Source organism: Bos taurus, chromosome 11, assembly GCF_002263795.3.
Source record: "Bos taurus isolate L1 Dominette 01449 registration number 42190680 breed Hereford chromosome 11, ARS-UCD2.0, whole genome shotgun sequence".
In the NCBI taxonomy this organism is placed as follows: domain Eukaryota; kingdom Metazoa; phylum Chordata; class Mammalia; order Artiodactyla; family Bovidae; genus Bos; species Bos taurus.
In genome coordinates, this window is record NC_037338.1 from 18,832,020 (window position 1) to 18,858,570 (window position 26,551).

The 26,551-nt window shown below is 41.8% G+C and overlaps 1 protein-coding gene across 3 annotated transcripts in view; it reads left to right on the forward strand.

Moving 5' to 3' along the window:
- Window positions 1-26,551, forward strand: part of CRIM1 (cysteine rich transmembrane BMP regulator 1) — a 209,347-nt gene that overhangs the window by 18,701 nt on the left and 164,095 nt on the right. For 2 of the 3 annotated variants that reach the window (XM_010809917.4, NM_001205298.2), the window contains exon 2: window positions 22,648-22,821. The exons of the other annotated variant lie outside the window; for it this stretch is intronic. In XM_010809917.4, coding sequence (XP_010808219.2) covers window positions 22,648-22,821 — 174 coding nt within the window. The remainder of the gene's footprint in view (window positions 1-22,647; window positions 22,822-26,551) is intronic. 3 annotated transcript variants of the gene reach the window in all.

Genomic DNA, 26,551 nt, shown 5'->3' on the forward strand with positions numbered 1-26,551 from the left:
CTCTCTCTCTCTCTCTATATATATATATATATATTTAAATCACATCTCATATCTTCTTTCCACTTAAAGTTACACCAAATGCATCTTCCTATGTTGCTCCATAGTCTCTATTGTGATGTCAGCAGATTAATCTAGGTGTACTGACTGCAACTTTCCACTTCACTTCCTCTCCCCAGGACAGTGTAAAAGGCAAGAAGTGAAAAAAAATCGTCATTCAAGGTGAATTTACGGGAAAATTCTGTGTAGTCTTAATTTGTTTCCATGAGTGCCTGGGCTGTCCAAGCAGATGCCCATGATTGTCTCCTGTCCCCTTACTAAGGATCTGACCACTTGTGTCTGGGACTTGTGGTGTGAGTTCTGTGGCCCTTCATTGTTCTGTCTTAGATCTTTGCTGCTGCCAGAACTGTACTGACGCTGAGGGCACCGAAGCTCTGTAATGACTTGTAGGGTTTGTGCAAATAACCAGCCCACTGGGTAGAGACATTTTAATTCTGTTGCTTTTTGGTAGTGCATTATTGGATTACAAATGTTTACTTAGTATGAAAAATGGATATAATTAACTATGCCTTAAATAGGGACTAGCCTTTGTGCTTTGCATGCATGTGACATATGCTCTTGTTACTGATGTTACCTGTGATTCTAAGGATTTGAAATAGTTGCCCTCTTCTACCAGAGGACTAGGAGTTATCCAGCAAGGCACACACCTAACACTTCGAAAAACCTGGATCATTTTTGCAATTAAGTTTGTTGAAATTCTATCAGGGAAACACTTTTTTTCCTTGTATTATTATTGATGATACAATATTAAAAATGGTTTTTACAATTCAGATGCCAGTTTTACATTCAAAAGATACAGATATTGTTTCAGATTCATTTCTGTAATTTTTTAAATTAAAATACAGGTTCTCAGTTGTGCAAACTGTGCAGAATCAAATCACCAGGCCTCAGAGAGATTTTTTATAAATTACAACCAAAAGGAAGACCTAAATTGTATTACCTCTTTAATATTACAATTTCTGAATCATGAATCTTTGAAGATTTGTGAATCATGCATGATATATACCAGTCAACATATTTCAGTCCAGAAAGCGCTGGGCATTTACCTTACCTGACTTCTTGTTGGTTGGAGAGAGTACCTGTTCAGTCTTCTTTAAGCCATAGCATACAGCAAAGCAGTGCATATGCACAAGTAGAATTTAATAAATACTTTTTGTATTGGCATATTGATTTAAAATAAGAGTACACTTTGTACTGAAAAGGTAATTTTAAGGTGAAGTCACATCAAATGTAATAGTTTAACCTTGGATATTTGTGGAATTTTAGTTCTTTCATGAGACAGTAACATTAAAGTCAACAAGTCTATTGTTAAGGTTTTTTCCAAATTAAAGCATAAAGTTTAACAGATACTTACATTCAACAATAATAAGCAAATAATTTGACACCTGCTACCAACCACCAAAATATGTGTATTGAAATTGTGTCTCCAGGATGAATATAAAGAGGTGTGGGAAGGCGACCACTCTTTGGAAAAAAGTGTGACACGGGGGAGAGTGCCTGTAGCTCCTGTTGTAATCAATTTATACAACTTTATTTGAAAGTGGGAGTCAATAGATTGCTTCCAGTGCAGAACAGTTAATCATTAATCAGTTGATCTTTATTATGAACCCAAACTGCTTGTATTTTCTTTTCAGAACCTTCCTAATAATGTGATGACGAGTGTTTAAATCAATGGAGAATGCAATGGACATGTGTGTTCCTTGTCCCATGGTAGAGAGTAAGGTTCTGTGTTCAGAGGAATGTTCCAGCAGCGGCTGAGTGCTAGCACAGTGTCGCTGGGCTGTGTTTCCTTGCTCACAGAGCCCTGGAGCTTGGCCAGCTTGGGTGAGGGGCAGGAGGAAAGGTTTGGGTTTGAGAGCCCTGAGTTTATTTCTGGCTGTTGAGATGTGAGACTGTGGAAACAGTCATAAATAGAGTTTGAGGGAGGTTGTAGACTTGGAGGTTCTCGCCAGGGTAAGTGCTGGATGGATTTGTTTGTAGATGGGTCTGCTTTTAGCTGCTTCATGCTTTACCTCTCAGAGCTGGTGCTTCAAGGGGTGAATGAAGCTCAGTGTCTGGGTCCCATCGGTATGGGTGTCTCAGAAGTCTTCCCGCAGTGGACCCATCGTGGCCACTCTGTTCCTTTCTTTCTGCAGTTGTAGTGAAATAACTTCCCAACCTGTCGGGAGACTTTTTTATTTTTTTAAATAATGAACTCCAAGCGTCTGCATATATAGCATTTGGGGCAGGAGTGGGGCAGGGTGTGTATGTGAGGCTTTCTGGCCCTGTGTGTATCTGGGTATATATTACCGTGTACAGGGGCACTCAGTGAGGGCAGCAGCTCTGAGCCCCTGAGCTCCCCCAGATCTCTGGTGTCTTTGTGATCACTGCCTCCCCGTGTGCAGGTTCTGAGTCCTTTTCCACTGCTTCCCACCCATGTGGGTTCAGGAAGCCTCATGTCCAGTGCCTGCCCTGGATCAGCCCCATCTTGCACACAGGTGCTCTCTGCTGTCACGAGCTCGGGGACACTGCCCAGCACGCCCGACCACAGCCCTCCTCATCTTGGGGCAACTCGCCTGCCTTCAGTGGTGGCACTGGCCTGGCTCCCAGTGCTGGCCCTGTCTCCTCGGCTCTGTTGCTTGCTCGCCAGACCGTGAATCACCCTGGACTTGGGGCATTTTACCCGCCTGAAGGGCTCAGAGGCATTGCCAGGTCGCTTTAGGGTTGTGGTCTTCAACACTGCCCAGAGGAAATGACTTCTCAGGAGAAATGTAGATGATAAGTTCCTTAAGGAGAAACCATGTTTTATAAATGAGAGGCAGTATTGTATACTAGAGGGCGTCCTGGCTCTGAAGTCAGTTCATTGTCCCGCCCAGCGACTTGCCTGGTGCATTATCCTGGCCAAGCTACTTGACCTCTGTGTGCAGTTTCCATCTGTAAAATAAGATTGTTATGAGGAATCCATAGGGTTGTTAGGAGGAATGACTTAAGTTGACTCATTTGTGTAAAGCACTTGAAGAGTGGCTTATATGTAGTAAGTGCATGCTAAATGTTGTCATTTTTTCTGAACACCGTGGTTTATACATAATAGGTGCTCATTAAAGATTTTGTTGAATAGTGGTAACATGCAGAAGATGGAAAAATTATTTCCTCATCTCTTGCCTTGAAAGTAGTAATATTTGGTTGCAACAAAACATTGTAGGCATGGAGACATTTATCCTGTGGTTGGGGATAGGGTAGCAGAATGTTCCAGATTCATTATCAGTAACCGTGTGCCTATGATTTGTTCATCAGACCTAACATACTCAGTATGGCAGAAGTTTGATTCCTGTTCACAGGCTCCCAAGGTAATTTTGAAAAGTCAAAACAGCTTAATCAGGGGATTTGTTTCCAGTGAGCATTGTTGTTGGAAGGTTTCAGACTCCAGCATATTTGATAGCTGTATTGAAACAAGGCTCTGTTCGCTCTTTATGGGTTCACTCTACATTCTAACGTATGTTTGCTTTTGAGGTGGAGATGGGTAGCAAGGTGCCCTTTCATTGAATAGGCTCTTGCTTCTTTGTAGCCCACCTAGCGCCTAGCGTGGGGCCTTGAAAGTGGCAGTTGCTCAGTAAATAATGTTTTCAGTTAATAAGTAAATCATGGGACATTCTTCTCTCCCTTACATCACACCAGTGCCTGGAAGGTTCCTTTTAGGAGGTTTTGTGTATGATTTTACCCTTAGGCAGTTGCTGCCTGATATGAGTGTTTCTGTCTTGCTGTTGGGGTATTGAGTTGAGGGCTTTTCTCAAAGTTACTGCTCATCTACCAGGAGAGGAATAAATGGTCTCCAAATAAAATCTTGATGAAATAGTGGGAAGAAGGGCACCATCGCTCATCTTTGATGAGGCATCTGGGCCGTACTCAGGATGAAGATCACAGCTCTAATAGAAAGAGGTAAGTCATTGTTTTTTAAGTTAAGAAAGTTGGTTTTAAAAGTTTATTTTGATAATATTTGCTGTGGTGAGAACTAAAGAGTATATATCCTTGTGTTCTCTTAGTAGGGACAGCGATCACAAGGACAAGAGCTTTTGACCAGGACCTAGAGATTACAGTTTGGAAAAGATGATTTCAAAATACCAATCATACCCATAAAGGTGACAAGAACATAATCCTGAAGTCCGTTGTCAGTGGTTTATGAGTGCTTATTTCGTTCTAAAACTATTTATGGATTCAGAAAATGATTTATGCAACAGGATTGCAACAGCCCTTTTTCTTTATGAAGAAATTGGAAAAGCTTTAAACAAACATACACACATACTCATTCAGACCAAAAAGCTTGCCCTGCCTTTTAAAAATGCCATTTCTGTTGCTTGTCGTCATTTTTTAATCACGGTTCCCTGCCCCCCACCTTTTTTTTTTTTTTTAATGTTTCATTGTATTCCAAAAACAATTTTTTTAACTGTTGAATTCTCCCCTGGTACCCAACTTCAAAAAAATAAATTTATTCCAATGTAGATATGTGTAGTATGGTTCTTGTATGGCAGGATTATTTCACAGGTGAATCATCTGGATTCACCGTTTTATAAAAAGAACAGGAGTGTGTGATCACCATCCCTCTGCCTCTCTCACCCATATTGAAGCGGCCTGTTTAAAACCTGGTCTTCGTGAAAGGATGCGCTTCCCAGGACTCACTGTGTGGGCCCCTGACTGCTTCTGCTGCAGCTCCCCGCTGTGTTCCTGTGTGGCCATCAGCCTGGCAGCACAGGGGGAGCCGTGACGTGCAGCGTGTACTGAGCAGAACTCTGAACTATTTTCCTGTGAAAGGTAGTACCTTCGTGGGGGGGAAAGTCCAGGTTCTAGTTAGTTCCAGATGATTGACCACACAGAATGCGTACTCTCTCACTAGTGTTTGGGTCTTAGTAAATAAAGGGAGTGTTCTGTGTGGAATCCTGGCTTGACCAGAAGAAACTGATCAGGGAATCTGTTTTCTCTCTTTCTTTTTTTTAACTAAAAGCAGTTGCTTAGAGTGAGATGTCTTTACATCAGGAAACCTTTTCACAGGTTTGTTTTTATCATCTTATCCACAGAGTTAGTCTTTGCTGTCAGACTTTACTCATAGGGCTTTATTAAAAACTGCTTGGTTTAAAAAAAAAAAAAAAAACAGGGAAAGGTAGACAGTTGGTTGAAGTAGTTGGTAGATTTTGACCACGTAGGAGTGCGTTTTCCACAGAGCATATTACAGAGGCAGAACCCGGCTAACAAAAGCTGTTTATGACTTTGTCTATCACATGAATGGCAGCCCTCAGTGGGTTCTTCGTCACTCATTTCTCCTCCCCACTCTCCTCAGCACCATATCTTATTTACCTTCCCTCTCAAATTCTGTTCCCATCTGTCAGGTAGCTGATGAGCAGGCTGGCTCCTGTCTTGAGGAGGCTGAATGCCAGCCCTACACCCCCATCCTCCAGGAGAGGAAGTCACCCTGACCATCCTTGGGAGGGGTTAGCGATCGCATTGGGCTCCCAGCGTCTCGTTCCTCCCCAGCTCGTTGTGCAGTGGAGCTTCTGTGTTTGAGGTTCTCAGCAGCACTGGGTGCCAGGCCTCCCAGTGCCCCCGACGCCCACCCTCCAGACCTGGTGCGGGTGGTGTCGAGTCCCACCACTCTGCGGCCTAGGATGCAGAGGGTGCCCTCGATGGATGCACATCCAGGAGCCTGGTTTCTCCTGGGGCTCTGCAGAAGTTGGGAAGCCTTTGAGAAGGCAGGGCTTGAGTTGAAACCCAAGGGGCCCAGAGATCACAAGAAAGACACCGAGGGACTTCGGGAGACGCGGAGTTGGAGGCAGAGGAATCCAGTATTGCCAGAGGAGAGTTTTACTTAGGGAGGTTAAAGAGGTTTGGTTGCCCTCTGAATGAGGATGGCATTCTATTTGTAGCTGAAAGTACATCAGACCTTGAAATGTCTGAGGCCAGAGAACCTTTGCTGTAGCAGGGGTCAGAATCACAGGCTTGGAAGGGCCCTTGGAAAAGGGCTCTAGGCCAGCCCCCTCATTTTACAGATTAAGGAACTGAGGCCCAGCTTTTTATGTTCTCTGATTGCATTTTACAGTTTCTGCTACTCCTGCCTCTTCCAAGCCCAGCGAGGTTGAGGGTTTCTTTCTTGCCCACTCTGGAAGGAGCTATGGGACTCCTGTTGCCCTTCCCACCCCTTGACCTTGGTCTCAGGGTAATGGGCACAGTGGCGAGTCAGCCTCTGCTGAACAGTTCTCTCCCTGCCTGCCGCCCTGCCCCACCCCTACCCCCCATGCAGGAATCCCAGCCCTCCCTGTGGGGGTGTGAAGCCACTGGAATGTGGCACTCTGACCCCTGGCAGTGAGTGTCCTGGATGGACCTGGCCTGGGAAACAGGAAAGACTCAGGGGAGGGGTAGACTGCCCCTTGGCCTTGGGGTGGGACGGAGGGAAAGGAAGTGCTGGCCAACGTTGCCTCCCCGCGTGGACCCAGCCGGCTCCCCAGCATGGGCGAGCAGGTGGCGGGGGCACCACGTGGCAAACTGAGCCGGCAGGCTTCCTCATTGCTGGGTCAGGGCTGTGCTGCCAGAGCACGTGGGGCCAGGGGGAAGGGGTAGAGGGGGGGGAAAGGGAGGAGCAGACCAGAATGAGGGGAGACTCATAGGAGCTGGTGGACGTGAGGGTGGCAGATGGCAGGAAGGGATGTCCAGTCCCTGTTCAGACGAGACACAGTCTCACTTTAGAAACCAAATATGTCAGAAGGTGGGAAAGACCCCTCTGAAGAAGCCACTGCCTCATTTGGAGACCCTGGAGCTTTTTCACATGCTCTCCCTTTGCATGACAGAGTTGGTCAACTGGCGGGGCAAGGGGGTGGGGGTGGGGTGCTGTCCATCCAGGTGTGAGACTGATTGGCACTTAGTTATCCCTTTCTGTTTTCTGTCAGGGATGGATGCGCGCCGCCCTGCCCCCCCTCACCCCCTGCCCAGCCCACTCCTTTGCACACACTCTGGTCAGTTACCACCCTCGAAGAGATTTTCAGAAACCATGAGGTCAAGCCTCAGTGATGATGTCCACTTGACTGGACATCAGCTCCTTGACTGGCTCTGGGGTAAGGGCACCTCATATCCTCCACTTCCTCCCTATTAAAGCACTTTGTGGGATGCACAGCAAGGACTTGGAGATGCCCCATGTGGGCCCTTGTGAAACCAGGAGCATTGCACTGTTGCCAGACTGCTTATGAGGTCTGCCAGGATGGCAAGCCAGTTTTCGTGGGCGAGTGTTTGCAGTTAAATTCCATGCTCGTGGGAAAGGAATAGAATCGAGAGGTGGCCGAGTGTCTCCGCAACACCCGTTTAAGAAGAAAACCCTCCTGACTGCCGACATACCTGAAGGGGTTGGGTTTCCTCTGCAGCTGGAATCTCTCCAGGCTGAGTCAGTTCATTCTTCCCATGCCCAGGGTTGTCTTGAATGATAATTAGTGTTCTGTGGTCCCACACATCCTGCTGAAGTGAGGGCACTCGTGTCTCCACAGAGTCCTGGGAGTAGTGGCCCTGAGGTTAAGTGGAGATGTCTTGGTTTTCAGTCCTCACTGGTATGTGGCTCCTTTCCTCCACCTAACTGATACCAGAAGCCACCAGGTGAGGCCCGTGGGGATGCTGCAGGCAGTGCAGCAGGTGGGCAGGCCAGTGCCTCACTACTCAAGGTGTGCATCTTAGGACTTCTCTGAGAACCTAGCAGTCCTCTAAACTTGAAAGTTTAAAACAACAGAATTATTAAAGAACATGTTAAGTGCTTGTATGTAAGTCAAAGCTATGTATCTCTGTATATTCTAATCCTTTGAAAATTTGTGATCCTTATTAAATAGGTTATGAATGTGAGCAGAGCATCCTTTGGGAATGGTCGACATTTAAAGTTTTCCTTTATATCCTAATAACCATTGGTTCTTGAAAGGTATCTTGAACCTAATAAAATAGACAATAATTTTTAACCTTTCAGGTAGGAGTTAACTTAGATATATTTCCATATATTCCAAGAAATTATGAGTTTTATCATTTGAACTTTTTTTTGATGCTTCTTTTACTCTATAAAGACTAACTTTGAATAGAATAACATTACAGAATCGAGATCTTGCAAAACCCACCTACTTAATTGCATGTGGGAATACATGGTGTTGTAGCATGTGAAAAAAGGACTGGGTGATTTATGTGGGTTTTATGTTTCGTTTTGGTAGCAAATTAGTTATTCTCTAAATGTGTATGTTTATGCATGCATGTGTTTAAATTTGAAATGCAGAAAGAAATTTATCAACTCTTTTTTGACTTTGAAAGAAAGTTTCTTGGCAATATTTTAAAATACCAAAATGATACTTGCTTCCTCAGCCTCTGGTAGTCATGAATTATTATAAAGCTTATTCTTTTGCACTTAAAATATTCCAGAAAGGTATGAAATATAAATGCATAAGGATTGAAGAACATAAGTAAACCTGAATCTTACATACCCACAGAATATCTTTAAAGCTGCTACTTCCTGCCCCGCCCCGCGCCCCCCACAGACAGGATATTGTTAACAGAGTAGTCCACTAGTCCAATTTCCCATTCATTGTCACCATTTATCAAGTAAGGATTGGGATCCTACGCAACACAGCATGAAGTGGCTCTAGAAATAAGATAGACACAGTCCCCCACTCCTCCAGCAGCTCGGAATCCGGCTGCAAACGCACAGCCGCCTTGTCTTTGGATAAGTGAAGTAGGTGGGAGAAAATCAAGTTAACTTCAAGGAGAAGACATTTAAGCCACACACAGGAAAATGGTCGCAGATTTCCAGTTAGTGTAAGAAAGCCCATGCCTCGCAGAGGGAGTGGAAACAGCAGAATACTCAGAATTGATTTAGTAAGTATTTATGGAGGACCTACTGTGCTAAGCCCTATTCTAGGTATGGACGACAGAACTATGACCAAGAGAGACAAAAATTTCTTTCAATCTGGAGCTTTCTGGTAGAGAGAGACAAAATGAACAATATTATAAATAATACTTAAGACATGGACTGTGCCAGAGGGATATGCAGTCTGTGCAGGAAAATGAAGCTGAGAAGGGGAACAGCCATGCGGAGGTTTGCAGTATGAATGGAGTGGTCGTGGAACTTCTTGGCAAGTAGTTGAGTTTGATTGGAATCCTGAAGGGGTGGGGGAGTGAGTGGGCACAGAAGGGGCAAGGGACGTTCTGGGTGGAGGGGACACAGGTTCCCAGGCCCTGAGGCTTCAGTGCTGGAGGTAAGAGGTACTGGCCACTCAGTAGAGGGTAGGTTTATGGGAGGTTAGTTGGACCCAGGCACAGGCCCCATTTATCAGTGTGAGGGGTTAGGCTTGACTCTGGAATCAAGTGGGAGCCATTGAAGATGGTGGGGTAGTGTTGATGTCGTCACCGATAAACCCAGGGTCTCAGAACTTGGCATCCATGAGGTTTGGAGGTTCGAATACTACACAGAGGAAACTCCAGTGTTGAGGGAAATGTGCAAATGTATTTTTCAAACATGTTCTTAAAATTGCTTAGTTTTTTTTTTGGTCTTGTTATATTTGCACTTACGGTCTGTTTCACGTGAATCTTAGGGATAAAATCATTGCTGTATAAAACACAGACCTCCCAAGTGATTAATGTTCATTTCTTGACATACCCTAAGCATGAGTCCTAACCCACCCTTCCCCAACCCCCCACATATACTGCACAGCCTGTGGGATCTTAGTTCCCCTGCCAACTCATGCTCTCTGCATTGTAAGTGCAGAGTCTTCACTACTGGATGACCAGGGAAGTCCAAGAGTCCTGTTTTTCATTGCCCCCTTATCTACATTTGCTTCTAGGAAAAGAGTTCCAGGGTAAATTTCAAAGACTTGATGACTTGAAGAATCAGTGTATCAGAGAGGCCCTGTGTGGTGTGAGATTTCTTAATCGACCCCAGTTGTCACTCTGATTCTCATTTCTTTTTTTTGACCACACCTTACATCTTACGGGATCTTAGTTCCCCAATCAGGGGTTGAACCCAGGTGCCCGCAGTGAAAGTGCCAAGCCCTAACCGCTGGACCACTAGGGACTTCTCTGATTCTCAATGCTAATTTCTAATACTTCTTCCCGTATAAACATACAGTAGCAATGTGGATTTTAATTTTTTTTTTTAGAGAAAAGAGATCTGGACATATACACCAAACGTTCACTTAAAATGAAACCAGGCACGTTAAAAAAAAAAAGAAAAGAAAAAAGTGTTCATTGAATATTGCTGGTGAATTGTGTTTTGTTGCCAGGACCAGGTAGCTGCAGATCCATGGAGTGTGTAGGGATAAATAAGATCACACATAGAAACTTGCTCACAGAAAAGTTTAAAGGTTTGGGTGCATGATATTCAGGGATGATATTTCTTTGTAGAATAGTATTGGGAGTTAGTGGTAAGGATCAGTTAGAAATACAATTGTTGGAATCAAAGGTGATCACTCTTTCACTTATCATCTTCTACTTGGTTTACTTTGAAGAAACACTAAGTTGAGGTTCACAGCAGTGCCCAAGTTGATTTATAAAGACATTTCTTTCAGAACAGTTGCTAACTGGTTTCACTAATTCATTATCCTGAAAGGATTCCTTAATGCTACTTACAGATCATTACACCTCTTAGAAATCATTACTTTCGCCTCAGGAGTATGGCTTTATGTGGAGGCATTATTACTTTCACAAGGAGACCCTTGTTTCCTGGATGTTAGAATAGTTGAGATCACGCTCATACTGTCGGGTTTCCAGATGTTTCCAAAAGCACCAGCAATGCCATCGTCTTGGCTGAGAACATGTCGGAGGCTCTGCTGGCCCCTCGGGTAATGACCATCGGCCATGGACCATCATGTTCACTTGAGATGGGCTGCTCCAGTGTGAGATGAAAGAATAACAGTGTTCCTCCCTTTCTATGGGGCTTCCCTTGTGGCTCAGCTGGTAAAGAATCTGCCTGCAATGCGGGAGGCCTGGGTTCAGTCCCTGGGATGGGACCATCCCCTGGAGAAGGGAAAGGCTACCCACTCCAGTATCCTGGCCTGGAGAATTCCATGGACTGTATAGTCCAGGGGGTCGCAAAGGTTGGACATGACTGAGGACTTTGACTTCCCTTTCTTTTCCATGGTGCTCGGGTTCTCTGGACTCTTGGCCTTGACATTTTGTCCAGCTCTTGACCACCTCACTTCCCTGTTCTTCAGCTCCTCCCGTTGCCTGCTTGTGTGGAAGTCGATGGAAAGCACCTAGTAAGTCCTGGCTTAGGAAATGTTAGCTGTTATCAGAAGATTGACTGAAGGGGCGGGACATGTTGTGAAATGTGTTTCATTATCTGTGTTAATTGTTCAGCTAGTATAATGAAACATTAATAGCCCTCAGAGTGCTTATTTTCAGAATAGCATGCTCATTTTGTTGTTCTTGTTTGAATGCTGGTCACATTTCTTCTTTTCCCTGTTGTGCTTTATACTTTGGGGTGAGTATAGTCAAGTAAAAATGGCATTCTCATATCTAGTCTTCTGTTTGATTCTTGATCATTTGACTAACAGATTTTAGGTTGGAGCATACATTAATATTTATAAAGTAGTACTGTGTATTATTCATACCCACAAGTACCTTTCTAACAAGAAGCATTAACTTGTGTCACATTATCTAATTATGGTCATGATAGACAAAAGTGGTAGGAAGGGAGATAACAAGAGTTTATTATTATTTATTATTTATTTATCCAGTGTTGGTTGAGGAATATTACATTCGTTCACCCCTTCAACATGACATAAATATTATTGATATTTGGAAGTATTGGGTAATAAAATGTTGAGGCTGAAAGAAAACTTGAGTCAGTATTAATGTTTCACAGGAAATGTTTTCAGTATTAATGTTTCAGCAGAAAAACTGGGATCAAAAGGTGTTTCTCAACTATTTCTGAATAATTGTCTGTCTTTCCTACCACCAAACTTACTTTCCAAAAACGTTTGGCACTTAAAGATTTGGATTGCTTTGTTGAAATTCAGGTCCTCCTGTTCCTGTTTATTCCTTCTGCAAATATTTATTTTGCTGAGCTACTATTTGCAAGGCCTGTGATAGCCCAATGACAAAAAAGAACCTACTTTTCTGGTGGAGATGAGATGAGCAATTTCATTATACTGCCATAAATGAAATAATTCTAATGGATATGTAGTAGAACTCCTACAGAGGAGATAATTCTTGATTTAGTCCCTATAGAGCAGATGAAACCTGGAGAAAGTATTAAAGATTAAATAGGAGCTTTCAAAGCAGGTAAAGAGAAGCAGCTTTCTTAGCCAGAGAGAATGGCTTTGCAAAGCCGGGGGTCACGAACAGTACGGGTCCTTTGGGAGCACGTCATTATGAAGTATTGCTGCAGTGAGTGGGGAAGAGTGGGAGAGATGAGGGTGAAGAGGTGGTCTGCGATCAAGTCTAAACAAGGCTTTGTGTTCTGTGCCAGAGACTTGAACGGCCAGATGTTGGACTTCATTTGGAAATTGCTGTTTCCTGACTCCACATCCTTAAGAAGTTTGATAGGGCAGTTCTTAGAACACCCTTACTAGGTGTTATTTACACCAAAGCGCTTCTGTAGGAAAATAATCATCTGGCTTAAAGGATGACTTTTAGAGAATTGAGATGAAGAGAGGAAATGTGAAAGAATTAAGTACTTCTCCAAGATAATTTTTCCCTCAACTAAGATGTATTAATTTGTAAGTAACAGTGCATTTGATAACAGTACCAATGTTCTTTAAAGCTGGTGAAACAAGGAAATTACATGTTTTAGTGGAGATTCGTGCTCAGAGAAGCCTGTGTGGCTTAATAATGGCATGTGCCTGACCAGCAGGTCTAACGCCGAGCAAGCATGGGCTAGTGGAGAGGGCCTGAAGTTTTCCTTTAAAAATACTGGGATTCAGTCTCAAAGTAGAAGAAATGTAGGGGGTTGAGTTCTACACCACTGGGTTCAGTCAGACTCATTGTAGAGCTTCCATGAGTAATGAAGTATCTTGTTTTTATTATTTAAAAAAATTTTCAAAAATGTAACCATTTAATGTCTAACTTCCTGGTAAAACCACTGAAGAGAAACCTATTGAAAACAGTAGTAATATATGTCCAAGTACCTACCTGGATGAGGTGGCATACATAGATGGAACTGTTAGTCATAAACCATTTATGAGATATCATAATAGTCTTTCTGAAGAATCAGTTTTTATTATGTTAATCACCCCTGTTGCTTTTATCTCTATGGCATTTTCTCCATATACTATCTTTCTTGTTTCTTTTGATTTGCTTTATTGTTCTTTTTCTAATTTCAATTGAATGCTTAGCTCATTTTTTTTTTTTTACCTTATTTCCTGTGAAATTTCCCTTTAAACACTGCCTTAACTGTGTCCCATCAATATCAACCTGTGCCATTTCTATTGCTCTTCATTTTAAGTATTTGATGAATTTTCCTATAGTCTCTTCCCATTAAAAAACATTTTTATCATAAAAATTTCCAAATATATACAGAAGTTGAGGCAACTGTGTAGCGACACAGTGCTTTAGTAGTTATCAATTCAAGGCCAATCCTGTTTTAATCTGTTGAGACCTTAGCCAGTAAATCCTCTAGGACTAGATGTGCTGGAAAGGTCCTGCAAAGTGATATTTGTTGTATTAAAAGCACCCTTGGCCTGCCTTACGATGCATAGTGATTGGTTTCCAAACCTTAAACTGGTCTCATTAAATGGGAAATTTTTTTAAATTTAAATTATGACCACCATAAGCATGTGGTTCTCTGACACTGTGTCTAGTAAATTGAACTGTACAATTTCAACAAAGGTGCCAGAGTCGAGGAAACACAAGGATGAAGTCTAAAGGGACCTCATGGATTATCCATTACACTTCCATATTAGTGATGACATGAATTGGAGCTGAGAGGACTAACTGCCTTGCTCAGAGTCACTCGAATGACAGAACTAAGGTTGTGATTCCTTTCCATGAGGACAGAACTCTGGGCTGTCTGCTTTTCCACTTTCACTTGAGGGTAGACAGTCCCAGCTTTAGGCAGGATTGTGAAATAGAGTTGTGTTCTGCAGCCCTGATCTCTCTTTGCTCATCTTGTTTCATGAATTCCTTGTTTCTAGAGATACTGCTTATCTTCTCTTAAGTTCTTCTCTGTCCCCACCAGCTTCCTATTATCAAAAAGGAAATTATCCTTTCCTTAATCTTTTCCTCTGTCTCAGGATTCCTAGGAACATTTTATTCACATACTTGGTATGGTTTTGGTTAGAGTGGTGGGAAATTGTACGGTAAACTCCTCTTTCCTAGTGTTTTAAGTTCTTAGTAACTTCCTTGTTCAGTTCTTGATTTTTAATAGAATACCAATAACTGTTTGAGGAATGAATGTTTGAAAGGAATGATGAATGGGTGAATGAATGACTGTACATGGCTGTAGTTCCTCTGTGGTTGTCATCTGATAGTTGTATTGCTGTGGTGTCTGACAAAAGTTACAGCAATAGAACATTACTTTTCGTTCACACATGTTTGACTATAAATTGATTTAGTCAATTGAATCAGCATTGTTTTCCAAGACTTCCCTACTTGGACATAATATGAATCAAGCTTGTTACATGTTTATAGAGTTTGTTTAAGAATCTTTGAAATTGGTTTAAGAATCTTTCCCAAAAAAATGTGTGCATATTTTAATATTTCCATTGTTTTAGATTCAGACTTTGTCCACTCTGGTACATAGCTACATATGCCTAACATAGTTTTATTCTGTGAAAATGCCTATAAAACAAATGTTTATAACGTGAGTCATTTCTGTTGATAACCATAATTTTGCCCTTCCTGCTTTGCGCCAATTGCAGCATGCAGAAGAGAAGGAGAGGGAAGCACCAGCTTTTGGAACATAACGCCGTAGGCTGGGAGGAGAGAGAATGAAAGCTCGCTATGTTAGATTCCTCCTTGAGCAGAACAGAATGCCTGATAACAGCCAGCCAGAAGTTGGGGGAGTTAAGAGCAGCAATTTTACATTACAACAGAGTTTCTAGGCTGGCATGGAAAGAGATGCCAGTATTAGCTATTTGCATCTTACTGTAGCCACAGGGATATGTGAACAGCTGGAGAATTAATCTGATATATATTCCCGGCAGGCTTTCTTCTGCCAACAGAATTCCATTACTGTGAGCTTCTGAGTGTGTACTATGAATTTGTGTCTTGCTTTTTAATAGCTGCTGTAGCGTATTTCTGGCAAGTGGAATACCACATAATGGGGTGCAGTTGTATCTGCGTTTGGTAAACTGCGGCACCCTAAGCTCTTATGAGGTGGGAAAGGTAAGGCTCTGAGTCTGGGGATGCTTTGTGCCCTCAGGAAGTTGGAGATTTCAGATGAACACACAGTACTTTGTCCAATATGTGCAGTCATACCTGAAACATTTTTTTCCATGTTAGTGGAATTTCAGACTCCAGCAAGCAGATGGAAAGATATTTTGAAGAGTAGAGAAGTGGAATCTAGGTCCAGTTAGGCCAGGGTTGCCATGGCTGGTTCCTGAGCATAGAGCGGATATAACCCCCGAGGCAGGCCACAGTCCATGGGGTCACAACAGAGTTGGACACAACTTAGCAACTAAACGACGACTGCTGCTTCCCAGATCTGCGGCTGATGAGTCTTCGTACATCTTCCAAGATTCCTCCTCTTTCACATCCTTTTCCCCTCCCCTACCCTGAGGATCACAGCTCCTTTCTCACTAGCCTTTGCACTTAGAATCTGTTGTATCAACTGTGGGAAGAAGGAATTTCAGGCATCATCAAGAATGTTGGAAAGTAGTCCATGAAGCAGAAACACCAAGTCCAGAATAAGACTGAGGGTGGCTCTTGGACGCACAGGTGTTTTAAGTGTTTCTGACTTGGCACCTCATGTACACTCTTAAATTTTTTTTTTGTAAAATCATTCATTAGACTATAGAGAGCTGTTGGGGACAATAGGGATGGCAGGTCATGCAAAACCTGTGGAACTGCATACACAGAGGACAAATATAAACAATAAAAATCCAAATAAAGATCCAGACTCAATTAAGCCACCCTTTACATTTGCATCTGGGCTCTAGCAGCCCATCTCTGCAGCCTCGCACACTCCTGAGTTCATGCTGCTTCCTCCAGGGGGTGGGGCCTTGCAGACACTGGTTTCATCAGAATTAAAGATCCAGGGGTAGTTTCTTCATCATGATTTTTAAACACAGAGGAGAATATCTCTAGCTTTTTCATTCACAACCTCCCCAGACAGTTGAATGTAGTGAAAAGTTCAGCCACTGGAGCAGCCATTTCTTGCATTAGAGGAAGGAATTTAAATGAGATTATAAGATATTTTCTTAACATATTCATTAACTGCAGACTTTTCCTTTTATTGTGAGAGAACTTGCTCTTAATCTTTTTATAGCATTAATGTAGCATTAAAATCACACATGAACAGCCCACCTTCTACTTTATACTGACATCATTTTGTTCCAAATTATATATTAAGTAAAGTTACATTAGTGAAATGTGTTTTTATGATTCAGCAGTAGCTTTTAGGCCACTCCAGTACTCTTGCCTGGAAAACCCCATGGATGGAGGAGCCTGGTAGGCTGCAGTCCATGGGTTCGCGAAGAGTCAGACACATCTGAGCGACTTCACTTTCACTTTTCACTTTCATGCATTGGAGAAGGAAATGGCAACCCACTCCAGTGTTCTTGCCTGGAGAATCCCGGGGACTGGGGAGCCTGGTGGGCTGCTGTCTCTGGGGTCGCACAGAGTCGGACTCGACTGAAGTGACTTAGCAGCAGCAGTAGCTTTTAGGAGAAGAAGTAACCAGTGTCCTTTTGTTCTTAAACCTGACTCCTGTGCTGTCTTGGCCTAAGTGTACCAGTGAGGCATGCTGCTTTTTAGAACAGCAGTTCACAAAGTGCGGGCCACAGACCCCTGGGGGAACCCCAAGAGACCTTTCAAGTAGTGCATGAGGTCAGAGTTATTTTCACAGTAATACTAACATTATTTGCTTTTATTCTGTGTGTCAACATTTGCACTGGTTCTACAAAAGCAATGCTGGTAAAACTGCTGACATCTTAGCCTGAGCAGAGGCTGTGACCCCAAACTGTGTTAGTCAGTTACTACCATTCAGTTGCAGTAAACTAATACTAATAACCAAGTAAAAAAATCAGTTTCCATTAACAATGCCTGTTATTGAAGTAGTACATGTTATTAACTTTATTAAGTCTCTTTTAAAAAACACTTTTATTTTTAAATTATTTTTGGTTGCACTGGGTCTTTGTTGCTGTGAGGGGGCTTTCTCTAGTTGGAGTGAGTGGCGGCTACCCCCTAGCTGTGACGCATGGACTTCTCATTGTGTGGCTTGTCTTGTTGCAGAGCACAGGCTCCAGACTCGCGGGCTCAGTAGTCGCGGCACACAGGCTTAGTTGCCCCCTGGCATATGGAGTCCTCCCAGATCAGGGATCGAACCTGTGTCCCCTGCGTTGGCAGGCAGATTCCTAATCACTGGACCACAAGGGAAGTCCTAATTTTCCTAAATTTCAATCATTGGTTACATATCTTATGAATATTCTGTGGAATGAAATGGAAAGTACACATGAAATAATGCTGCCTACTGAAATCCCACAGTTGTCTCGAGGAAAAGCATCACATTGTCTTATAAACATCCCAGTTGGAGATGTCAGATTAGCCATAGTTATAATTGACTGTTCACTACAGTACTCAAATATTTAGTTATACTTGAACATGCATGTATTTTAATTCATACATGAAATTATAAAATTTCTCTCATTTTATATTTAGAAAAAATAGCATTTGGATTTGGTGTCTTGCGGAAGTTACAGTCTTAAAAATACATTTGCAGAGGTATGTCAGATATCTTGACCTCTCGGTCTCAAAGACTACTTTTTGTCATATGGAGAACACCAGAGAAAAACTACTTGATATAAATGAAGGGCAGTATTCCTGTTATTTAGTTCAGTTTAGTCGCTCAATTGTGTCCGACTCTTTGTGACCCCATGGACTGCAGCATGCCAGGCTTTCCTGTCCATCACCAACTCCCAGAACTTGCTCAAACTCATGTCTATCACATCAGTGGTGCCATCCAACCATCTCATCCTTTGTCATGCCCTTCTCCTTCTACCTTTAATCTTTCCCAGAATCAGATGTTTTCCAATGAATCAACTCTTCACATCAGGTAGCCAAAGAATTGTATCTTCAGCTTGAGCATCAGTCCTTCCAATGAATATTCAGGACTGATTTCCTTTAGGATTGACTGCTTGGATCTCCTTGCAGTCCAAGGGACTCTCAAGAGTCTTCTCCAACACCACAGTTCAAAAGCATCAATTCTTCCATGCTCGGCTTTCTTTACGGTCCAACTCTCACATCCATACATGATTGCTGGAAAAACCATAGCTTTGACTATATGAACCTTTGTCAGCAAAGTAATGTCTCTGTTTTTTAATATGCTGTCCAGGTTTGTCATAGCTATTCCTGTTATTAACTCCTTTTTCCCCCCCTCCCTTCTAACCCTTAACTAGTCCAAGGAAAAACGAAAAACTGAATCAGAATCAGAACCTTGATCCTTGTGCTGTATACATGGATTTACTTAAGAAAAGAAATTTTAAAACATCAAATTTGCCAAGTGCTGTCAGCAGCACTGTTGGGCTCAGATTTGATTTCTGTATAATCAAACCTCACTCAGTTTTTGCTTTTCAGTCCCTGTTGGTTGGCTGATAAACTATTTTAAAGTATAATGTTCTGTAATAGAAAACCACAAAAGCATTTGTCTCAAGAGCATGTTATACTTGATCCTATGAAGCAGCGGTTGCTAAGGAAACTATTTGCCAAGAAGAAAAACAACGTATTGATTAAGATGGGGGCATAGAATTGAAAGGGTTTCCTCTCAAGAAAGAAAACAAAAGCATATGACACTTTTGGCTTTAGAGTCAGATGCCTCCTGACTGGACACAGTGGCCGTGACATTTCCTGCGGGGGTGGCCAGGCTTACCTGTGCTCCATTAGGTGCAGCCTGTCATTTCTGCCAAGAGGCTTCTGCTGAGAAGAGTAAGGAGCTGGGGTGGGTATTAAGGGAAGTTGCCTTTTAATTCTGACTCCACTCTCAGGGAAAATGGTCTTCCTGTGGGGAGGCAGAGAAAAACATCTGGCAGTGAAAACAAATTGGCCCTGAGATGGACTCCTTGGAAGTGCCCTTGATGCCAGCCAGGTAATAAGGCTGAAGTCTAGAGCTGATCTGGAAAAGAGATAATGACAGATGATGCCTAAAGGTACCAAAGGATGTCTGAAAATTTTTTCAAAATGCCTGCCTCATTAACACTTTACTAATAAGCTTTTTGAATAAGATTTTTATTGTGTAAACAAGTTCATTATAATGAAACAGTTTTCCTTGGTATATGTCTATACATTTTTTTACAAGACATTTTCTGTGTGTTTTTTTTTAAAGCATAGACAACAGTATTAACCGTATCAGTGACATGAGAAATATGGTTATTGAATGTTTTACTACGTCAGGGGTTAAGGATGTTCAGAGTTGGATAAGACCTGGCTCTTGTGCATGAGGACTGTATGTCTAATGGGGAAGTTTGACTTATATGAAGCCATTACTAGAAAGGATAAGAGGTGTGCACAGGTATTTATAGGAACATGGAGGATAGAGCAGCTCAGAGCTGGAGAAGTCTTCTCAAAGAAGTGACATTTGCCTTGGGTGTTTTTTTTGTTTGTTTGTTTTTTTAATTTTTAAAAAATTTTTATTGGAGTACAGTTGCTTTATAATGTGTTAATTTCTGCTGTACAGCAAAGTGAATCAGCTATGCATATCCCCACTTTTTTGGATTTCCTTCCCATTTGGGTCACCACAGAGCATTGAGTAGAGGTACCTGTGCTGCACAGTAGATTTTCACTAGTTATCTGTTTTACGCATTGTAGTGTATATAGGTCAATGCAGTTTCCCAGCTCATCCCACCCCTTGACCTGGGTCTTGGAATGAATAGGAGTTATCAAGAGGAAGGGGAGAAGGAGGTGTTTTAGGCAGATGAGACTCTGTGAGCAAAGGCATGGGAGCGTTCCTTGAGGGTTTGTGGTGAGAATCTACTTACTGGAGCATTAGGTTGTGTGAGAGATTGGTGCACGGTGAGTCTGTACAAGTAGGTACAGGCTGTATCATAATCGTATCTACAATAAGAAATTTGGACTTTGTCTTGTTGGTGAGAGACAGCCAATGAGCAAGTTCGTCTTTTGAGGAAGGTGATTCTGCTGACAGAGTGAGTTAACGGGGTAATGCAAGGAGACAGATGAGAGGATGCTGCAGGATGAAGAGTGATGTGTCAGGGAACTCCAGTTACAATGGAGGGAAGGGATGTTTATTGTGAGGGAAAAATCCGCATCAGAATCCCATCAACACATTGATGATACAGTAACTATACATATTTAAAATGACAGTGATAAAAATTTCTTCTTGGAATGAGATAGGAAAGAGGAGAAATACAGTTTTCCAGTGGTTTGAATGTTACTTGAGTTTCTTATTAGCTTTTACATTCCTAGGGTTGAACTAACTTTGAATTCCAAATTTGAATGTTCAGTCAAACAGTTTCTTCATGGTAAATTTCACAGAACTGGATTAGGCTCGTGGTACTAATAACATGTCAGCAATTAAATATAGAGATAAGAAATTATCTACTTGAGCCATTTCATCATGTATTATAACTGAAGACAAAATTATCACCTATTCATTTACCTTGTGGAATTGTTTCAGTGTATTTTTCTGGTTTTCCATCTTGAAGATAGGAATGTCCCTTTGTGTACATGTTATGTACCTGTTATTTCTAAAGGCCAAAGCCAGACTCAATAGGAAAGCAGATCTTCAAACGGATAACTTTTGTTTTTGTTTAAACTTCTAAAATCATTCTATTGAGAGCTGAAGGTTTGATCAAATCAGAGAGCCTGATCTTCTGAAATCAAAACACAGATTTTCTGTTCTCCCTTTTCAAAGAATCACCCTGAAGCCCTTTGTTTTGTAAATGATATCCTTCTAAAGACACCTTGACAAGAAAATTATTTATTTCAGTGAGGGAAAACAGTCTTTTCCTGACTTAGTAAGTCAACAGTGTCACCAGAAGGAAAAGTTAGCCTTATAAAAATCATACCCATTTGTTTGCACTGTCTTCTGCAATAACATATTCTTAAGATGGCTTTATACCTGCCTTACTTTGAGCAACAGGTTTAAGTACCTTGAATTCAAGCACTTTAAAAATATTCTCTCAAGATATGGTTATCAGAAACATGTTTACTATTTAATAGTCAGTACCCAGTTAAGGTGTGATAAAGTATCCATTAAAGATAATGTTAAGAGAGGGGGACACTCATATAACATACCGGAGACTCCGAGAAATAGTCTGGTTTCCTAAAGAGGTGTTTCAATTACGAGGAATTCAGTTAAGGACTGAGTCTGCCTGTGGTTCTGTCATGTTTGTCTCATTTTTCTGAACTGGGTCCCTGAAAGTTGGTTTTAAAATCTATTTTAGGGTCTTCCCTGGTGGCTTAGCTGCTAAAGAATCCGCCTGCAATGTGGGAGACCTGGGTTTGATCCCTGGATTGAAGATCCTCTAAAGAAGGGAAAGGCTACCCACTCCAGTGTTCTGGCCTGGAGAATTCCATGGATTGTGTAGTCCATGGGGTCGCAAAGACTCAGACACAACTGAGTGACTTTCACACTGGTGGCTCAGTTGGTAAAGGTTCTGCCTGCAGTGCGAGAGACCTGGCTTCAGTCCCTGGGTTGGGAAGATCCCCTGGAGAAGGAAATGGCAACCCACTCCAGTATTCTTGTCTGGGGAATCCCATGGACAGTCCACGGGGTCACAAAGAGTTGGACACGACTGAGTGACTAATACTTTCACTTTATTTCTTACAGTCAACTCCATTCCTTGACCCGGACATTGATTTGGTCTCAGCTTCAGAATTGGATGGCTTCAGCCTCTCACTAGGCTGTAGCCCTTAGTTTTGTTTGTTGTTTTTCCTGACCTTGGTTGTCGGCAGTGATGGGCCTTAGCATCTGAACTGAAGTGCGTTCATTGGAGGGTGGTGTCTGTTTATATTTATTAGCACTGCCTTGATGTATGAAGTTTCAGAACTATTTTAAACCCGAAACTAGTCTCTATCAGATGCGGTAAAAAAATAAATAAATAAAAAAAACTGGAGTTTTTTGGAATAATTTTGTAGATTGACAGATGCAGCTCCTATAGTTTTATTGAACATGGGAAAATCTTGGAATCTTTGTTTAAAATGAAAAACTTTAAAGGAATCTCAATTGTTACTGTAATAACACATTAGAGGAGTAGTAGTTTTTGATTAGAAATGTTTGTAGATATAGCTAACTAATGTTGATGCGACTGGCTATATTTCAGTCTTCTCGTTTATTAGGAGGTTGGGTTTCATTCATTTGTAAAATTGGAGCCAGACTGCCTTTCCTGAATTGAGGTTCAACATTGGATGTTAATCTTGACAACTTCACACATTTTTGCTTGCAGACAGGCCTTTGAATGAAGCTAACAAGCAAACATTATGTGGTTGTTAATTGTTTTCCAGATGAGAACTGGGATGATGACCAACTGCTTGGTTTTGAACCATGCAATGAAAACCTTGTCTCTGGCTGCAATCTAATCAATGGGAAATGTGAGTGTGACACCATTCGAACCTGTAACAATCCCTTCGAATTTCCAAGGAAGGATATGTGCCTTTCAGCTTTAAAGAGGATTGAAGGTGAGTATTCGCAAGCCTTAGCATCATGTAACTCTGAGCAGTGATGGTATTTGAGCTGGAAAAGGCAAAGACGAGCTTACAGAGATGGGTAGTAGCTTTGATCTCAAACAAAATTCCTAAAGTTGACCAGGTACGGATGTGATGGTGTATACATGCGTGTGTGTCTGCGCACATGTGTGTGTTTCTTAAAAGCCATGGGATGGTGATGCTGGGGCAGTACAGGCAAAGTAGTTTGCGCCTGCCTGTCTAGGTCACCTCTGCTTAATGGATGATATTACACGAGGCGTTTGAGATCAGCATCTGTTGTCACCATGTCCATTCTGCTTGATTTACCGTAGGGTGGTGCTCCAGGAAGAGAGTGCCGATTAGAAATGCAGTCTTGCAAGAACTTGCAGTTTAGAGGAGGTGGGAGCCTTGTGCAGTGACTGTTAGAGGCTGAAGTGGGCTTTATCATGGGGCAAAACCATGTGGGTGTGGACAGGTCATTGGGTGCTTTCCTTCTGGAATGAAGTCAGAAATCACATTAAAATAACAAGAAAATTATACTAACGTGGCCTATAACTTTTGTACATTCATGCATAAAACCTAGATGAGGGATGGAGGACCTGAAGGTATGATTCATGACTGCAGTAATCAGGAGTGACATAGCCAGAGCTGGGTGCCGTGACTCGTTGCTGGAATTCACAGAGGATGAGGCCTGGGCTTCGGACTCAGCCGTGCCCCTGGGCAGCAGTGAACTCTCTCAGAGCCCCAGGTTCCACTCGGCGGGGAAAGAGGGCTGAATGAGACATTCTCGTGTTTGTTTGTTTGTTTTCTGTAATTCTTTTTGTTGGTGTTTAGTTGATTTGCAGCGTTGTGTTAGTTTCTGCTGTACAGCAAAGTGAATCAGTTATACATGTGCATACAGCCACTCTTTTAGATTCGCTTCCCACGTAGTTCATTCGAGTATTGAATAGAGTGGCCCGTGCTATACAGCGGGTTCTTATTATCTGTTTTATATACAGTAGTGTATATATGTCAATCCCACTCTCCCAGTTTATCACCCCCTTTTCCCCTCTTGGTAACCATGAGTTTTCTGCATCTGTGACTCTATTTCTGTTTTGTCAATAAGTTCATTTGTAACCATTTTTTTTAAATTTCACATGTAAGTAATATATGATATTTGTCTTTCTCTGACTTCAATCAGTATGACAGTCTCTTGGTTTACCCACGTTACTGCAAAATATACTTTATATCTCTATGATGATGGAGAAGCTGGTAGTACAGTTTGGAATACTGAGGATTTTTCAAGTTCAAAATCAAGCTCATAAAAGCAGTAGAGCAGGACTGAAGTTTTTGAATTGTATTGTTTCGAAGACATATTAAATGGTTGTAAAGAGTAAGAAGTGTATATGAATGTGAAAGTCACTCATTCGTGTCCGACTCTTTGCGACCCCATGGACTGCAGCCTGCCCGGCTCCTCTCTCCATGAAATTCTCTAGGCCAGAATACTGGAGTGGGTAGCCATTCTCTTCTCTGAGAGATCTTCCCAACCTAGGGATCGAACCCAGGTCTCCTGCATTGCAGGGGAATTCTTTACCGTCTGAGTCACCAGGGAAGCCCAAGAATACTGGAGTGAGTAGCCTATCCCTTCTCCAGTGGATCTTCCTAAACCAGGAATTGAACCGGGGTCCCTGCATTGCAGGTGGACTCTTTAGCAGCTGAGCTACCAGGGAAGCCCATTAAGAAATGTATAGTAGCCTCAAAAATAGCATTTCTGTTTGTATTTTCCAGTGCTGCTGGATCATTAAAATAATAGAGTAGAAAACAAAAGAAATAAAGTTTTAGAACCTCAGGAATCTGAGATAACATTTAGTTTAGTCCTTCAGTTTGAAAATTGAAAACTTGAGCTCTACACAGTGGATGACTGACAGGCCCGTAAAGTCTTTTTTGAACCATATCATGCCATTGACAACAGTTAACCAAGCTCGTTCGTCTTGTCTCGAGGCTCTTTGCTCACCCCTGTCCTCACCTCTATTGCCTGCTTTTCAGTATTTTTGCCAACTAGTGTATAAACCTTCAGGGACATAGATGAAACGGTCAAATATCTATTTAATTCATTTAATTATTCATGCATATTTTAAGTCACATCATATAGCAGTTTAGAGGATTACTTTTTGCTCTTCTTATATTTTACTGAACTGTTTTAGTCACATCTCAAGTGCATTTCCATCACTGTCATTGTCTTTGTTGGAGCTGTTTTCTGTGTCATTTAACACCTGTTTCTGAACACACCTTCCTCATTGCCATTTAAGTTGTTGGAGATACAGCTGATTTGGAATCCAGGTTATCACAAGTTTTGTTCCAAACAGGGTGTCTTTGCACATAGAACTAGGACAGTTGCATGTTTAATTAGTGAGGTGTGTGTTTATGATCTTTACAATGTGGCGATTCACTGCATTGATTTTTAAAGTGTTTCTGAAAAGGCTGTTTACGAGATCTACCACTTCCAATTTTGAGATCATTCCCTCAGGAATAATTACTGTGGCTGATTAAATTTCTTTATGCTCGTGCCCCCCCCCCCTTTTTTTTTTAACAGATTCTGTCTGGCCTCTGTATAAAAAATCCAAAAGTAGGATTGGCAGAGGTCATTTAAGGTTAATGTATCTTCCACAAATTGTGTGTGCATGCTCAGTTGCTCAGTCGTGTTCAACTCTTTGTGACCCCGTGGACTGTAGCCCTCCAAGTTCCTCTGTCCCTGGAATTTTCCAGGCAGGAGTACTGGAGTGGGTTGCCATTTCCTACTCCAGGGGATTTCGTGGGGCTTTTTTGTTTTTTGTTTTTGTTTTGTTTTAATTTTTATTGGAGTGTAGTTGATAATGTTGTGTTAGCTTCAGGTGTTCAACAAAGTGAATCAGTTATACATGTACGTATATATATGTATATGTATACATATCTTTCTTTTGAAATCCTTTTCCCTGATAGTCCATTATAGAGCATTGAGCAGAGTTCCCTATGCTATACAGCACATTCTTATTACTTATCTATTTTATGTATGGTAAGCATATATGTCAGTCCCAGTTCCCATCCCCTGATCATCATAAATTTGTTTTCTGTATCCAGATACTCTACTTCTGTTTTGTAAGTAAGCTCATTTGTACCCTTTTTTAGATTCCATATATAAGTGGTATTATATGATATTTGTCTTTCTGTGTTGAGTCTTCACTCAGTTTGACAATCTCAAAAATGAAATTATTTTCTTTTTATTGCTGAGTAATATTTTGTTGTGTATGTGTACCACATATTCTTTGTCCATTCCTCTGTTGATAGACATTTAGGTTGCTGCCATGTCCTGGCTATTGGAAAGTAGTACTGCAGTGAACATTGGGATGCATATATCTTTTCAAATTATTGAATTATGGCTTTCTTCAGGTATATGGCCAGAAGTGGAAGTGCTCAGTTATATGGTAGTTCTGTTCTCAGTTTTTTAAAGAACCTCCATACTGTTCTCCATGGCTTCCCAGGTGCCTCAGTAGTAAAGAATCCACCTGCCAGTCTTTGAGGAAAACATAGGCAGAACATTCGATGACATAAATCAAAGCAAGTTCCTCTATGACCCACCTCCTAGAGTAATGGAAATAAAATGAAAAGTAAACAAGTGGGACCTGATTAAACTGAAAAGCTTTTGCACAGCAAAGGAAACTATCAGTTCAGTCGCTCAGTTGTGTCCGACTCATTGCGACCCCATGAA